Source organism: Galleria mellonella, unplaced genomic scaffold (genome assembly GCF_026898425.1).
Source record: "Galleria mellonella isolate WM207_F2 unplaced genomic scaffold, CSIRO_AGI_GalMel_v1 utg64, whole genome shotgun sequence".
Taxonomy (NCBI): Eukaryota; Metazoa; Arthropoda; class Insecta; order Lepidoptera; family Pyralidae; genus Galleria; species Galleria mellonella.
Genome location: NW_026442133.1, coordinates 4205553 through 4223518, shown reverse-complemented (window position 1 = coordinate 4223518; position 17966 = coordinate 4205553). Strand labels below are relative to the sequence as shown.

The 17966-nt window shown below is 30.7% G+C and overlaps 1 protein-coding gene across 1 annotated transcript in view; it reads right to left on the bottom strand.

Annotated features, from left to right (window-relative positions):
- The window catches only part of LOC113512311 (ATP-binding cassette sub-family G member 1), a 46483-nt gene extending 30428 nt beyond the window's left edge, over nt 1-16055 (bottom strand). Inside the window, exons 1-2 of the mRNA XM_026896109.3 lie at nt 15814-16055; nt 9098-9413 (exon numbers count right to left, since the gene is read on the bottom strand). Coding sequence (XP_026751910.2) covers nt 9098-9242 — 145 coding nt within the window. The 5' untranslated portion in view covers nt 9243-9413; nt 15814-16055. The remainder of the gene's footprint in view (nt 1-9097; nt 9414-15813) is intronic.
- Between the last annotated feature and the right edge of the window lie 1911 nt (nt 16056-17966).

The following is a 17966-nucleotide window of genomic DNA, read 5'->3' as shown; positions in this document are numbered from 1 at the left end:
ACCTTATACCATATACCTTATATAATTATAACTTTAGCTGACATATTAGCGACACGTCAAATGATGTTTTGACTATTAATACCTATTGTTTTGAATTGTTCTTATTTACATTAGATTATTTACTTATTTAGATTATTTTTTCTTATTTATGAGCAATTAGAACAAACAATATCGGTTGAGTGGTTTCAGTGATTATCACTGATGAACATCGTATTATGCAATTTTTTAATATAATTTACTTATTGTATAGATTCATAAAAAGAAAGATTTTAATGTGAAGTTTTGGTCTTATTTTAAAAATATTTTATCTCTATTTAATTTTTCATATAGCAAATGAATACTTTGTACTTATGATGCAACCTAATATCGACAAAATACAAAGAAAGTTAAATATATATTCATGTCATATCAAAATAAATTTGCCTTACTCGAATATTGCTAATGTAGAATATTGCCACATTGTTTAGGTATTCCGATTTCGTAATTTGCACACGAAGTAAGTTGGTAACCTATACATAATTAAGAAATATTTATTTAGCAAAGTGTTTGATTTTTCGGTATGACAAAATAAAATCAAACACAAAAATTTTTAAAGTATCCGCTAAGTAATGAATATTACGAATGCGTACATTGAATAAACTGACATTTTTTAAATTATTTGAGTAGATTAAATTACGATCTATTTGAATAAGCATCACGTTAGGAAATGAAGTAAATTCAACTAAATAATTAAATAGTATTTTTATAATAATATAGCACTTCTTAGTAAACATTATACTATTAAAACAGAGGAATAACACTTGAGTCCTCAGGAATAGCAACGCATGGGGGGTATCATGGGCAAAACAATATACTCTGTTGTGTCCATGGTACTGCTCATGTCTATAGGCGACGGTTACCACTTTCCATCAGGTGGGCCGTCAGCTTGTTTGCCATTCTAAGTCGTATATATATATAAAAAAAAAAAACCCGGCATAAGTTGTTCTTTGAATATATAATTATTCCTGTATATTATTATTATTGAGAGATGACCTTTTTCTGGCAGAAAAACCTGTGATAAGCACATTATAAGTACAAAAAGTAGAAACGGTAATAATTAGCAAAATATTTTTACTGGGTTTATTTTTATTCCTTGACACCATTCTGCGGGATTAATTCTCCGAAAAAAATGTTATTGATAATGTAGCGAAATATGTATTATTAATAAATATTATAATGGCCTTATTTTTAAATATAGTTTTGAGTCATACTACTTTAAATTTAGCTCTTGGTGGTCCGTAACTATTGATAATCGAGCGATTAATTAATTTTATTAATAACTACATATTTTTAATTTTTTTATTATAGAGATATTTCTCGTTTGGGAAGTAATAGCTCTCGAGAATCGACGCCTCTCTTTGTTTCCGGATAGTAAATGAGTTTGTATTTTACTACTATTTATTTATTCATATGTACCTATTCAACATCTTCGATATGAAGAAGCTAGATATATTTAATGAGGGTAATTTTTTAAACGTGGTCGTAATATTTACGTAAAAAAACTTTAAAAAGCGTAGGGTGGTTATTAATAGTCGTAATTTTACCATTTTAGAGGGATATTTTGTACAAAGGTCATTGACATGAGCATCTCTGTCCCACTCGTGTTTCTACAATACAACTGAGTTTACATGGTTTGTTTCGGTTTGGAAAGGATATGAAGATATGGTAGTGAAATTACAGGGTGCTAAGGCATAACATCATAGTCTTTAGGAATGACAATCTATGAGGCGTATCATTGGCGTCACAGTATATTTTGTGATGTCTATAGTACTTTTTATATCTATAAGCTACTGTTACCATTTTCCATCAATCATATCGTCAGCTTGTTGCTATTCTAAGTAGGTATAATAAAAAGCCGACTTCATTGATATTGATTTTTATATTATCGGTCAAGGCTGAATCGGTACGAATGTTATTTAACTACAAGGCTTGAAATTATCAAACATGCACATACGTAAAAAATAGCGACTTTAATATTAATATTATTGATTAGTATTTAATCATACTCTTTTATTTTAATACCCTGCTTTATACGGGTAGATAGAAAATTTTGTTACTCGCGAATATTTTTTTTTATTTTTTTTTACAACACAGTGGGCAAACGAGCATGCGGCTCACCCGATGTTAAGTGACTATCGACGTTCACGCTACTGCCGGCCTTTTAAAAAGGAATATGCTCTTTTCTTGAAGGTTATGATGTTATATCGGTTCGGAAATACTGCTGTGGGAAGTTGATTCCAAAGAGTGGTTTTGCGTGGAAGAAAGTGCCTTGAAAAACGCACGGTGGAATACGCCACTCGTCCAGATAGTTGGGATGTAGTTTTCTATAGATGAAAAACTATATTCTAAATTATATAGGTATTTTTTTATTCTAAGTCACGCGAGTAAAATTACAGATTACTATTAGTTTTGCAAAATTTACAACAACACAGTTGTCTATTGAAACCGTAAACAGAATTGCACACTTCGGATACCGGAAATTCGATTATGAAAGTTGCACGCGCGCGACTCACTGTGTCGATGAACCGATGGCCAATGCCGAGTCGTAGTTTATTTCGGTGTGAGACGCATGCATATATTTATGATAATTTTGTTTATTTATTTATTTATTTATTTATACTTTTACACACATTAGAATATGTCTACATGGCGGACTTAATGCCTGATGGCATTCTCTACCAGTCATATATATTTTTGGGTCATAAATGTATACGTGACTTTATAAATTTAAACTTGAAACGCGCGCCAGGGGTATTCTCGCGTCAAGGGTGTTCTTCTTTAGAAATCTGTCCGATTCTAGAACAAGGGCATACAGGTATATAACGGGAGCGACCCTGGCCTCCAGAGCCGCTGCAGTGTCCCAGTCCTTTCCGTAACTGTAGCTCCCCCCCCTTTACTTTCCCATATAAGCCCCTTATTCCTCTTATTTACCAATTCCCTTTACGCATTTTCAACGTTCCCTTTTTTCCTCAATTCTTTCTTCCATACCGTAGGTGGACCTCTGGACTATTAGGATAGGATTTATGATGAAGGAAATGTTAAGCTCCATTTACTGGGTCGATTTTGGTACGAACTAAAATACGAAATTGAGCCCGAAAATTCGGATTTTCGTTTCATGGTAGACCACCAGAATATAATATTACGTACATTATAATCAGATCAATCAATCATAATATGTTATATGTAGACATCTTTTTCAATTCTGAATCTACTTCATGATTCATTGTTTAATTATATAATAGTTTATTTTATTGGTCACATTGTCAATCTATTCATGTTTGAAGATGTTTTGTTGTTAAATTATTTCCATTGTTTCTGCCTATAATGGGAGACAGGCGTCTTATATATATATATATATATATATATATATATATATATATATATATATATATATATATATATATATATATATATATATATATATATATATATATATATATAGTTTATTTTATTGGTCACATTGTCAATCTATTCATGTTTGAAGATGTTTTGTTGTTAAATTATTTCTGTAATATGCGTTCACATGTTACTGCCTTTCCATAATCAGTTCAATTGACTTGATGCCCATTGTTTTCATGATAATGTCAGTCCAGCGCATTGGTTTCCTCCCGACTTTCTTCCGTATTGTATAGTTGAGTTATTATCTATTCTAAATTCAAAACAGCTTCGAACAGTTGTTATATAACTGAACCTAAGGCTGGGAAAGCACGACAAACATTCGAGTCAGAGCAATGACACTTAGCATTGTTTTGCTTCATGTTGTAACAGATATTTACAATTTATTACTAAAATATGTCAGCTTATGAAATAGTTGAGTCATCAGTACAACTTTTAGCCTGACACACAGGCTTGACTGCCTATTAGAATGAAGGACATTTTATCCACTTATAGTTGTAATTTAGTATTTAAGGAATTGTGAGATTCGATGTCATATGGAAACTTTTTTAGTATAATTTATGTTCTAAGTGTCTGCAATAGAATTTTTTCCGTAATAAAAGTTAACAGTTTTACATTCTATATACACAAGAAGATTTATCGTTTCGATTTGAATCGATCAGTGTATTTGAATTGATCACCGTTTAACAATACTAATTTATATTTTCATCAATATTTTATAGTCAAATAATATTCGAGAGAAAAAGTGTGATAGACGCGTTGAGACTGACTTTAGAATCGTGTGCGACACCTATTCGATCCTTTGTTATGACGAAATGTTTCCATGACGAATCGTTACAATTATTACTCCGTGTACATTATTGTTTTATGTGTCATCAACTGCAAACATCATACTAACAAGCGAGCCACTTCAATAAAAAAAAATAAACGTCAAAATACCCATGGTCCGCTTAGCTACATACAACTTCTGAGAATCGAGGTGTTATACAGTTCGTGTCAGTGATTGTACTCATTTTTTACACAGTAGAAAATAAGTTCATTACGCCTTCATTGCAGAAGTAAGACTGCGGCATCTATGTGTACGTATTTACAACGCGAGTTACACAACTATTACTCTCTACTATTTACTAATCAAATAATTGTATTCAATGATGCTGTAGTTGATAATCTTTATTACATCATGCTTCTTGGAATAAGTTTCTGGAGTCGATTACCCGCATAGCCATATCAGGAAGTTACTTTTCCAAGACCAGTTAGGATCCAAGTTTTAGGCTGTACCGCATAGATAGATATAAGAGTACATTGCGCTATCTTTCATATTATGCCCAATGAAGTAATAAATGACTAATATTTATAATTTAATATTATCATCGTCATTATATCTGCCGTTAAATGCCCACTGCTGAATATAGGGCTGCCCCATAAGGGGGGTTTTGCCAATAGTTGCCATGCCATTGGCAGACGGGTTGGTAACCGCAGTTATATTTTTGGTAATGTTTTAAGCGGGACGCTGCTGCCTAGCTTTCGACCATTTAATTCCTTCAGTTGCTTCTTACGACACCCACAGAAAATAAAAGGGGATTTAAGATTTTTGCTTTCCAAAAAAGAAACTTCAATATATCAATAATGGTAATAGTTAATATAAAATCAACATGGGAATAAACCCTATAATCCTCCTTTTTGAAGTCACATCAGTCAGAAAAAAAAAACGTGAAGTAAAATATAAAACTATTTCTTGTCTTTTCGGAATTGTAATAATGCAAACACTTTGATAGGAACTTAAAAATCATTCTAATAAACCGATATGAAAAAGACTAACTAAAATATGTTGATATACCGTGTAGCACCTTACAAAATTGTTTTGTAAGGTGTTATATTATAATCGTACGGTGTTACGTGTTAATGTTGACGTGTATCTCGTGATTATAAATGAATTCATTACACATCTCTTGCTCAATCGAATGTTTGTCGATTTCTCTGTTTATGTGCCTTCCTCAATTGGTTGGAACTTTTACGGAAATAATTCTAAGAGAAAGAAAGCATAAGATCTTTTTTTTGTAATCTTATTAATATTGTAAATGCTAATGTTTGTAAGGATGTATAGATGTTTGTTACTCTTTCATGCAAAAACTACTTAAGGGACTTGAATGAAATTTGGTGCACGGGCAGGTTATATCCTACCTTAGTGTGAGTATATAGGATCACGAGAGCAAAGCTGCGCGATATAGCTAATAACTACTAATTGTAATATTATTGTATTTTGTTTTATTCTGTGTTTACTTCTTGACGCTTTAATGGCTCACTGTCATAAAATTTAGTACAGACGTATAGCTTATATATATATATATATATATATATATATATATATATATATATATATATATATATATATATATATATATTTTATTTTAATGTATTTCTATGTATATACATAATTTAATATGTATTAAAAATATGTTAAATGTATTAATTATAATTCTATAAAGATGTTCTCATATTACGCCGAGCACTACTGCTAACAAAATGTGAATGCACTTTCGTTAACTTCGAGCTGACCCAGAAAATCATACGAGCTCGTACGTAACCTTGATTTACAAGAGTTAAAACTCGTAATTGTATGATGTCCATTGCTTCTTTATTTGTGCATCCATTGTATACAAAATTAATATACACAGCTATGAAGACAGCAGAATTATAAAATACATTTTATCCTATATAGTATTATTATGTCGTAGTACGAGGGAGAGAAATTTTATGTAAATACAAGAGCGTTTAAAAAGAAATCTCAACTTAAAGAAACGTACGTAAGAGAAAAAAGTAAGTAAGAATTTTTTTTATAGTATTGTTTTTTGATAGAGTGATTATAAAAGAATGAGAGTGTTTGGAATTTGACAGATAATATGACGTTGGATATTTCTATATTAGCTAAATATACTTACCACGGACAATATAAAATTAAAAAATTTTCAATGATAACATTTTGCATATGTAAGCCATGCACTAGCACAATACATGTCAGTCGAGTACCCATAACTCGTCTAGTGTATAATTTTAGGTGTTTTATTATGACCGAACTTAAAAGTACATCGAGGGTTGTCTCTCATCCAATGTCTGGGAATCAGGCAAGTTATAAAAAGTATGTATACAAAAAGTCTCTCATCTACATATACCATTAATCAAAATGAACAATCAGTTATATGTGTAATACAATGTTATATTAATCTTATCAGTGTATGTGTAAAACGGTGATAACATCTATATCCAAACTTTACATGATTAAAATGCAAATATAACTTTAAATGGTATTGAATTTTCTTATTATACAGTTGAGTAATTTTTAAGTATATAAAAAAATATAAGTTTTAGAACCATGAAAATTGTAGTGAAAAAGACTGAGCTTTTTCTATAAGAGATGACTCCAAAATATCAGAAAATAAACACGTTTTGGCTCTTACTTTATAACTGAGATGTACTCTGTTATTACGAGTTACATATATGTATATGTAATAGTATATGCAATATGGTGAAATATTTCGCATATGTATGTATTTCCATCAATGTATAAAATGTAATGTTTAAATTCGCTTTCAATGAATAGGTAAGTAATTTATAAATATTTGTAGAAATTTCATAATATCGCGATGGCTTACGTAGACGGAGAACTACATATTTTTCTGCAACCTTTTTGTTCGTTTGTTTTGTTTAAAGTCCAATGAGTGACTAATCTTGGCGTATATTTTAGTTTGCTTATGATAAACCACTTAAATTACATGCTACAATACACGTATAACGTATTGTGTAAATACCTATCCTATATACATATAATAGTTTATTTAGAAAGTGGAGCCGCTTGCAAATTTATTTGTATAAAACATGGCAAGGAGATAGGCTAGTTCTTATTGTTATCTAGATTTTGATCTGATAAAATGAAATTTTCATCAGTATCGCCTGGATGAATGGTGATCCACTGTTGTATGTTTCACGCATCACTTCCTGTCATGTAGAATAAAATGTGGAACAAATTAACATTAGCATTATTTCCTAATAAATACGATATGGAGACTTTAAAGAAACAAGTGTCTTACCATCTGGTGCAGTTCACCAAATGGTAAGTGATTACCGCATGTATGCATGATGAACGTTTTTCGTGTTTTACATAAAAAAAGATTCGGACGGATTCAGTAATCGGTGTCCAATACAGGGATCGTAGTTGTGTTTTGAAGACTGAAGTTAAAATCTGTTGTAAACCGAATCAAAATGTTATAAGGTAATTTAAGATAAATTTGATTCGCCATCTAAAAGTGACTTATTTAATTGGTTTTCTTACTTCCAATACCCACAAAATATGAAGTCACGGAGAAAAGTTAATTATGTAATATAACAATGTACTTATTTAATATCGTATATTTTGTAATTTGTACAATTAATTCTTCTAATTATTGTTTAATTTTATAACGAATAATGTTTATGCTCTCGACATTGATCGGTACTATTGACTTAAGAGAAAAAGGTTGTCGATCAAATTGGGTCAAAGATATTAGGAAGGTTATTGTTGAACATTCTTTGAATTTGAATAATTACATGCGATTGTAACAGATGTTTTATAAAACTATTTCTATATGATATGGTTTTGTTTGTATAGGTAAACACAGCTCGCTATTGTAGGCATTTACAATTGTGAAGAACTAATAACTGCTGATCTAATTTATATATATACTAGTAGTTTCTGTTTACTTGTTACTTTGTAAATGATAATTTATAAATTATATGCAGATAATACACGAATACTTGGAATTTTGTTAAATAGATGCCATCATAACAAAAAGGAAAAAATAAATGTGCTCACAGTTGTAATTTCGCATGTTATAGCCAAAGCGAGTGGTCGATTATTGTTATTCTCATGAATATAACAAGGGATCATGAATATGATAACAATTTACGCCACATTGTTATAAGAAACCAATTATTCATGGATTAAATAATAATATTACAGCTGTGTTTGTTTGCTTTTAAGCTGCTTCCTGTAATTGCTGCTTGCTGTTTAAGGAAGATTTTTAATTCATCTGTATGTTTATGTGTAGTTACATGAATACGTTGCAAATTCAGGTTTTGATAATTGTTTTTCAATACGATGAGTTTTCTTCTGACATATTAATTTTATGACGAAACTGCCGTTTTTTTCTTGTGGACTAAAAAAGTACTTGTTTTCAAGTAAAACATGTTTGTGGTCAAACATGCAGCTTTTACCATTAAAAAAATCAACTATTATTAACTATCGAAAAAGGTAAAAGTTTTTAATTTGGTTGTATTTTTTTAATGTTCTTTACCTTAGCTTCTGTTGGATCTGCAGCCCACACAGATTTCATAATTACTTATTATCAGGTGGGTATAAAGTAAAAAAATCCGTCATTCATAAACCGATTTGAAAAATTCTTTTTTTATTAAAAAAGTTTCAGATTGGTTTTTAAAAATAACTTGTTTTGCCATGATTGAAGTCAGTATTTCTTTTTTGTGGAATAAAATCTATTTCGGAATGTTGCGTTTATGAAAAAGATTATTGTTTATCAGTGTGTTTTGTTCATTCTGTTAAAAGATATCGGAGAAAATTATTCTATTTAATTGTTAACAATAAGGAATACAATAAATTAGTAATAGTACTTACCAAATCGAAGTTTGTTTATGGAGAACACATTTATAGAACACGTGATGTTTCTGAACTCCAACTGCACTGTACTCCTTGGTAACAGGGAAACCACATTGTTATTTCTGCGACTCACTATACTCTCATCCATAGGAGCCGGCGTCATTTTGTTATTAGTAATCTCTCACTCTGAACTGTGATTTATATTTAATTTTCTTGACGGAATATAATTGCTTGTATAATAATTACGTATTTAATTACGGTTGGAAATTAATTCATCAATGTAACGGTTCTGTGTGTTGACACATGTCTCGGTAATGATCCATTTATTATGTTTCTGGAAATAATGTTATTATCGTTAGCAAATATTATTCATTATAACTACGTACTTATCTAAGTCCATAGATATTTTAGTATTAAGAATTTATAGTACTTATCATTCAGCTATTTTACTTTAATCCTATTTAATATTGTGCATAATCCTGTTAATATTATAAATGTTAGTTTATATAGGTATTCGGATCTTTGCATTGTTTGTTGTTTTTTGTAACAAGATTAGTAAATAATAGTTAATAATCTTGATCTTGGGGGGGAGAAAAGGATTGTTAGTAATGGAGACTGAGAATCCCATTGTTAGCAATATACCCAACCAGGTTGACCTTCTTGCGGTTCTCCCTGGAAACTATCATGGTTAATTCCTGATGAATTCATCATGATGGGCTAATTGGCCTGTTTTCATTCTCATCTATCACCCTTCACTGGTGCTCCGCAAGCGTATACCGTTAGCGCAGGGGGGGTTACCATACCATTTGCACCCATCAAAAAAAGAAAAAAAATCTTGATCTTAGGCTAACAAATAACAATTTTTGTCCTAGTTCCTGCAAGCAAATTTAGAGTTTACTGCTAGGTTTACAAAAATTATAAATAGAGAGATTTGTTAAGATATTTCAATGTTTATTACATATAAACAGTTGGACGGATTTAAATGAAATTTTCTTACAGAGATAGATTATAACGTACCTTGCTTGCTAAAGCTGGCTTGCTAAAGTCATATTGCATGCAAATTCAGTCTTTCTTACTATCAATCATGGTTACTAAGTTTCATGAGATTTTAACCTATCAATTTTACCTTGTACCTTGGTACTCAAATTTGAATAATATACTCGTAAAAATTCCTAGATACTATTTCAATTTTAAAATATTAAAAATATAAATATTTTTAAAATTTTACAAGCAAGTACATTATACTTTGTGTGATGTTCATTGTATTGTTTATTTCTACATTCAAAGTGTTCGAAGAAAAATCAAATTCGAGTGATACTCTTATGGCATGAGGGTTCATACAAACCCTAAAGATATTTAAATCATGCATAAATGATCGATTTATCGGGTAACGGGAGCCCTTGAATTGAACTTATTGACTTTAAATATAAATATCTAATCGTTTTAATAGAAATAAATGAGACGTATTATTTAGTATTAGTTAAGATTGAATGGGGAACTTATACTCGCATATGGGGCTATTAAGAATATGGGTTAAAACTGATTCTTATGTAAGACTAAATATTCTAAATAAATTTGCTCCTTATTAATCAAGGACTTTAGATAATTGTAACATACTTAATGGATTTTGTTATACAAATAAAAAATACTACTAAACTAATTTTAAAATATAACTTTTCAGCCAAAAAAAAAATCCAAATTGGTTTATAAATGACGGAGTTATGTGGTAACAAACATAAAAAAAAGAATTGGAAAGCTCCACCATTTTTGAAGTCAGTTCAAAATACACTGATAAACGGCGAGATGTTTCTGGTGCTCCGAGTTATAATAAACATAGTACAAATTCTAATTGTACTAGCTATAGTTTTTTAATGGGTGATAATGGAATGGTATCGGTATAAGTTGGCAATGCAAAAGTGAGGGATGACAGGGAAAGATGAAAGCAGGTCAGTTAGCCCGTTGTGACAAAATACATAAGAATTAACTACGATGGTTTCCAATTGGGCGTCGTTGTAGGTCGTGGTGGCAGACCTTGGTCGACTTGATAGGGTATATTGCCAGCTATTAGATTCTCATTCCTGACAATTCCTTCCCCCCTACTAGCTATAGTTGATCTTGCTCAAACTCATTATACTATTAACAGATAAATTGAAATATTTAATTTTGTAAACATACACATCGGAAAGGCTCAGATCAATAAAAACAACAGAATCGAACCTACGACTAACATAAAATGAGGTAGTGTATTTTACAATATTTAAAAAGTTATTAGTAAATTATATTATCTAAGTAAAAAAATTCGATATGCATACGTTTGGTACTTAATGGAGATGCAAACATTATTATAATAGGAGGAGACAGTACAGGAATAGGAGTTACGTTAAAGTAAAAATAACTAAGTTTGTAACTATAATCTCTAATGAGGTAGTCATAGGCTCTTGTTGAAACAATTGTAACGTGTCGTACGTTTTTCTTTATCATTCTATGTAGTGACAAAATTAATATATTCCAATATGCGATTAAACTGTATCGTCTGGAAAAATAAAATCAGTTGATATTTGATGAAGATATCATGTAACATTTAACACAGGGTCGGACTGGGCCGGAAGGTCTCGGGTAGCTGACTACAAATTCGGGGCCCGAGACTAGATGATGGTACTTGCACCAGTTGATAGCGGTACCGCAACTCCCGCAAGCCAGGTCCGTGGACGGCCCATACAGGCTGGTGGCCCGCTGGCAAATGCCACCTCGACTATATGACCAGTTCGACGCTGCATATACACGCAAAAATATACAGACAAACCAGGAACCTCAACCTTTATTGTATCATTTAAAAGTACATTTTTGTTGTATGACATACTATATGCATGTTTGAAGAAAGAAACACTTCTTGTGCGCATTTCATAACTTAGGATGCCAGTATTCAGGAAAAGTGTAACAATTACGATAATTGTATGTTTTCATTTTCGCTTGAAAGGAAGGAGGCAATCCTATTGTGTGGTTGCGATTCATATTGGTTGAATACAATTTCATAAATCCGGTGTAAATTGCGTATCACGGAGGCTACCGGTTCGGTAGTACCGACAAATGAAACCTTAAGAGTTATAGCACATTATGATTTATTAGTTGTTTATTTTATTACTTTAATAAATGCAAAAGCTTGTTACGATGGATGCATGGATGTTTGTTACTTTTTTACGTAAAAACTGTTGAACAGATTCCAACAAAAATTGGTACACGGGTAGGTTATATCCTAATTTAGTACATAAGATATTTAATATATTAATTCACATGGGAAAAGCTATGATATACAGTAAGTTTAATTAAATTTACTTAATTAAATATACTTGATTTTGTCTTCATAGTCTGTACTGTTTTTTATTTTTTTAATAGAAGAAAATGAACTTTTACCTTATGATATTGGTGTATTTTGATGACGTATCAGAGAGAGATGATAGATAAGGGTAAAGGTTAGTTGGTCCATTATGATGAATTCATCAGAACGATTTAATCATAATGTATAGGAAAAGCTTGTTTAAAATATACTTTTCTACTGTAGAATAATATATTAAATAGGCTTTGAAATTTAGTCATCATCTAGTCAGTTAGTGCGTAATGTTACTAATGTTACACATTAGTAATATTACGCACGAAAGAATATTATTAAACGCATTATCGCACCGGAACTCTCTGGAGTTATCTGGTGGGATATCATCTGTTTTGTATTTTTTTCATTACTAACTGATTTCATATGTTTATTGGGGAAAGGGATTGTTATTGACGGGGACTTGTGGCCATATTGCTAGCTCTCTAGAAAGTATTATGGTTAATTATTTGTGAATTCGTCACGACGGGCTAACTGACCTGCTTTCATGCTCACCTATCATCAAGCACCGGTGCTCCGCCAGCGTACACCGATAGCGCAAGTGTTGTTATTGTTCCATTATCATTCATTAAATAACATGTTTAGTAATATATATATTTCTTAAGTTAGATACTATATTTTATTTCCAATACAACAACACTCTTATACTCGTAGAACATACTTTAAATGATCTCGTTAATAATTTTTACTTATACGTATATTACAAATATATATAGTTCAAAGGGCACTCCGTTGTCGCCGTATTTGCGACATTAAATCCACTGTCGTGGCTTTGGCGAAACTGTTTTACTGACTCAGCATCCTTAATAAAATAGCTAAGAAATAAATGTTTTGTTTTATTGCAACGACTCCATTTTTCTTTTACATCACAGATATGTACTTGTAACTAATATAGTGCTGAAGTTATTGGTATCCTCTATGAGTTACTAGGTTGGAGTGCAAAGGGTTAAATTAACACTTCATTGTATATAATATAAATATATATTCATTGTATAATAAAATAAATATAAACATAAGTTTTATTTTTGCCCAACTCTGTCAGAGCCAGCTTATCTAAAGAGTCAAAAACTAGGTAGGTGTGCGAGTGAGCGAGCTATGTAAGGCAGAAAGGAAAGTAAGATTATACAAAAAATGAAAGGTGCTGTAAACTTTCAAGTAACAGTAAAAATTCAAAGTGCTTGATGAATTTTATACTAGTTTTTAATAGTTTCTTTTTAAATAATAAAGAAAATATAGCTAGTTAATATTTATCGATCTATTTACATTCGTAAAAAAATCTTTTAGATATCGCTTAAAAACGGTTCTAATGTTTAGTAACAGTAAGTAAAAGAGTAAAAAAAATATATTAATATCAGATATTTCTAATATTCGTTATATTATTTTTATTAATAATAATTCGGAAATGACGCTTAAGTACTATGTTGCTATATATTCGTATTTATTGCGATGTAAATATTAATATTATTTTGATAAAACAACTGGCTGGCGACAAATTTGCGCTGGTATGAGCTAACCAAATACGTCTGGCATACGCGATAAGAACTTATATGGGTATACCATGACATTGAAACCTTATCGAGATATTAACTAAGTCCCTACATTTTTATCTATAGACATATATTACACATTTACTTTATCCAAACTTTAACAGTAACGGGTAAAAATGCATTATTGCTATCTTTTATGATTAATGAATATGATAACTTGTAATGAACTAATTTTGTGAAACTGGGTAATTAATCGGTTGATGTTTCTTTTAGATTGAAATGTCATCTAATTACCTACTGATGCTGATTTATTCAATGATACTAAATCGATAGCACACTTATACTGTTGATTAGTCAGCTATTCGTATGCTGGATCTAGATAATATACTTATTCTAAAACAATATTTTACATAATAGTTGCTCAAAATAATAATTCCAAGTTTCTCTTTTACCATGAATACAGCCTATGAACTTGTGATAGGTAGGCTGTTGTCTAGTAGGCAAGTCCTTATTATAATAGGTAAGGGTTGCGTGCAATGATGCGGAAAAATACACTTATATAAAGTTAGATTGTTTTTATCAAACGATTAATTTACATATTAATTTTGCACCTACCTACGATATTTTATAATTTCTGCCTTATACTAGAAAGTGACGATATAGTGATCGCTTACTATAAATATAATTAACTTTCGGCTTTGCTCGCAGGAATTACGATAAAAAAAACTTAATGGGTTATAATATAAATGATCTCGGATATGAACCATTTGTGTACTATATTATAATATATATTGTATTATTTTTAAAATAAAATTTCACGTCAGTTATGTTTATTGAATCTAATAGGGTTACTAGGGGGAAAGAGATTGTTAGTAATGGGGTCTAACTGCACCATTGCTAGTAATACACCTTATCAGGTCGACCTCCATGCGATTCTCTCTGGAAACCATAGTACCTACTTCTAGTGGAATTCGTGACGATGGGCTAACTGACCTACATTCATCCTCACCTATCAACCCTCATTGGTACCCTGCCAGCTTAGGTATAATGATAGCGCAGGCGGGGTTACCATTTCATTATCACTAAAAAACAGGGTTACTATAATAAATAAAAATGTAGGTGTTTGTCATGAATTTAGAAAAATTTCTAGCTACCATCATCAATGTTTAAATTTGTGTAGGGTAACATCGACACATCAAGTAGAATATCCTAAAACTATATTGAAGTTTTATGCCAATTATTGTTATTGTTGCACTTGGGATTTTTATTATTTTTTATTTTTCTAATTTCAAATAATAAACTAATTATTTAAAAATGAATGGATTCTTAAGTAATAATATATCTAAACATTTATTGTTTCCGAGAAAATTGGGATTGTTGTTTATTCTGAGACGATATTCTCCAAAGCTCTCTTTATTTTAATTTGATAGGTTTGCTAAAATATTACTTTATAGACTATCATAAATTCAATTTACAACAATTATGATTTAAATTATCAGTAATTTATATCATATTGGTCCTTAAAATAAGATTATATATCGTGATATGAAATTAAAATTTTATTTTAGAGACAGTTCTACAAATTGGCGTCTTAGAATCTACTCCATTGTCGTACATTATTTGGATTTTTTAGTAATAAATAACTTTATTTGTTATAGTTATCATAGTTTTATGAAATATATAAATGCTTAAATTGCTGCTTGCTTTTAGCTAATTTTTTTGTAAATACAATCACAATTATTTAGAAGTAATTGAATAATGATCGTAATATTAGTTAAATATTTTAAAAGACAAGAATTTCTATGAAAGTCAAAATAAAAAGTAGCTTGTAAAATAAAAATGTAGTAACGATTTTTACTTACTTTACTTTGTCGTGACAATTGTCATTTTATATTCACAATGTAACCCGCGATTTTTTTTTATTTATAAAAGTTGTATATTTTTTTTATTGTCACTTATTTATAATGTGGATATACTTTTTGCGTATTAATACACGCATACGTGTGCGGGTGTTTCTTATTAAAATAATCGCACTGGCCCTTCCTGTCCCGTCTACACGGCTCTTTGAACGCCACCCGACTGCCGCGTATTGACGAGTCGCTGCCGGCCGGCCATTCAAAGCATGGTACTGTTGAATTTATAATCTGTGGGTTTGTTTTTTTTTTTTTTTTCTATTTCTTTTGTACGGCACAGTGCAACGTATGTAGGCCAGATGTCTAGTCCGTGCCGTAGCATCAATTTGTATACCGCAAACTAAACGAATTATATTTTATATTGTAACTGACTTTATAAGCGATTTAAAAAAGGAGGAGGTTCTCAAATCATCTATATTTTTGACATATGATTATTTATATTTATCTGTACGGATGTAATATAGTGGAAGAGTTTTTTTTTGTTTGAACGTATTACCTTTTGGACTACTACTTCGTAATCGGAAATGTAAAATTATTTTTGCATCTATATATATATATATATATACATCTATATGTATACATCTATATATATACAGTAAAAGCTCTATATAAGCAATTTATTTGAACCAATTTCAATAAAAAAATCTTATTGGGAAAAGTTGCTTATAGGAAAAAAAAGGAGTATAAAAGTACTTTACCATCTGGAAAATATTTTTACTTATTTCTTTTACTAACTAAGCTGAGTAGAATAAACAAAATTGTCGCATATAGCTAGTACAAATATAGCTATACTAAATGTAATTATATGTTTGTTACACAAAATTTGGGCTAATTATGAACCGATTTTAACAATTCTTTTTACAATCAGCGCCATATTCATTTTGTACGAGTAGATAATTATTAATAAAAAATAAGTAAAATATTAGCTGTGTACAATAAAGATATCCTATAACAACAAGATTAATTGAGATTATAACTAATCTGAACAAAAATGTTAATGTAATGTAAAATCTTACTTTTTTTTAATGGATGATAATGGAATGGTAATCCCATCTGCGTTAAGGGTATAACGCTTGCGAGTTACCAATGAGGGATGATAGGTGAGAATGAATAGGCAGGCCAGTTAACCCATTGTGATGAACACACCTGGAATTCAGCTCGATGGTTTCCAGGAGAGACTACGTGGAGATCAACTTGATAGGATATATTGCTAGCAATGGGACCGGTAGTCTGCGTTACTAACTATCCCCTTCTGGGGGGAAAGGAATTGTTAGCAATGGAGTTTGACAGCCCCATTGCTAGTAATATGTCCTATTAGGTTGACCTTCACATGGTTCCCCCTGGAAACCATCGTGAACAATTGAATTCGTCACGATGGGCTAACTGACCTACTTCATCCTCACCTATTATCCCTCACTGGTGCCCCGCCAGTGTATACCGATAGCGCGGGTAGGGTTACCATTCCATTATCCCTCATTAAAAAACTATCCCCTTCCTCCAATATCTAACGTTAGATATTAAATAAAAATCTTAATATTTTTACCTGCTACTTCGTACTCGTACGTGTGGATTTCAGAAGTAGGAAAATCAATAAAACAGCGCACTCCTAGATTACATGTCAAGATGAAACATATACCAGTTGTTAAGTTAGACTTTTAGGAATATAACCGCATCCAATTTGGAACAGTATATTTTGCGTGATGTCGGAACCAATTTATAGACACAACCAGGTAGATACAGATAAACAGACAGATAAACAAAATTTCTAAAAAGCACTGTTTTGGTGTCTATTTGGTGTCTATCTATCTATATAATGTTCATAATTTTTTTTTAATATATCATATGTACAGACATCGTCTAGTTACAATTTTATTATATTAGTATTTTTCTATATAATTGATTCGATCTTATAAATTGCGAATGGTTTAATTGAATTAGTTTCGTGTTTGAGAAATTATTAAAAAACCGTCAAAAACAAACTTAGTTATGCGGTCTAGTTTTTAAAATGGTAATTTTATCTTATCCTTACTAATATTATAAATGTGAAGGTAAGTTGATTTGTTAATTCTTAATGCTTTAACGGCTTAATCAATAACTATGAA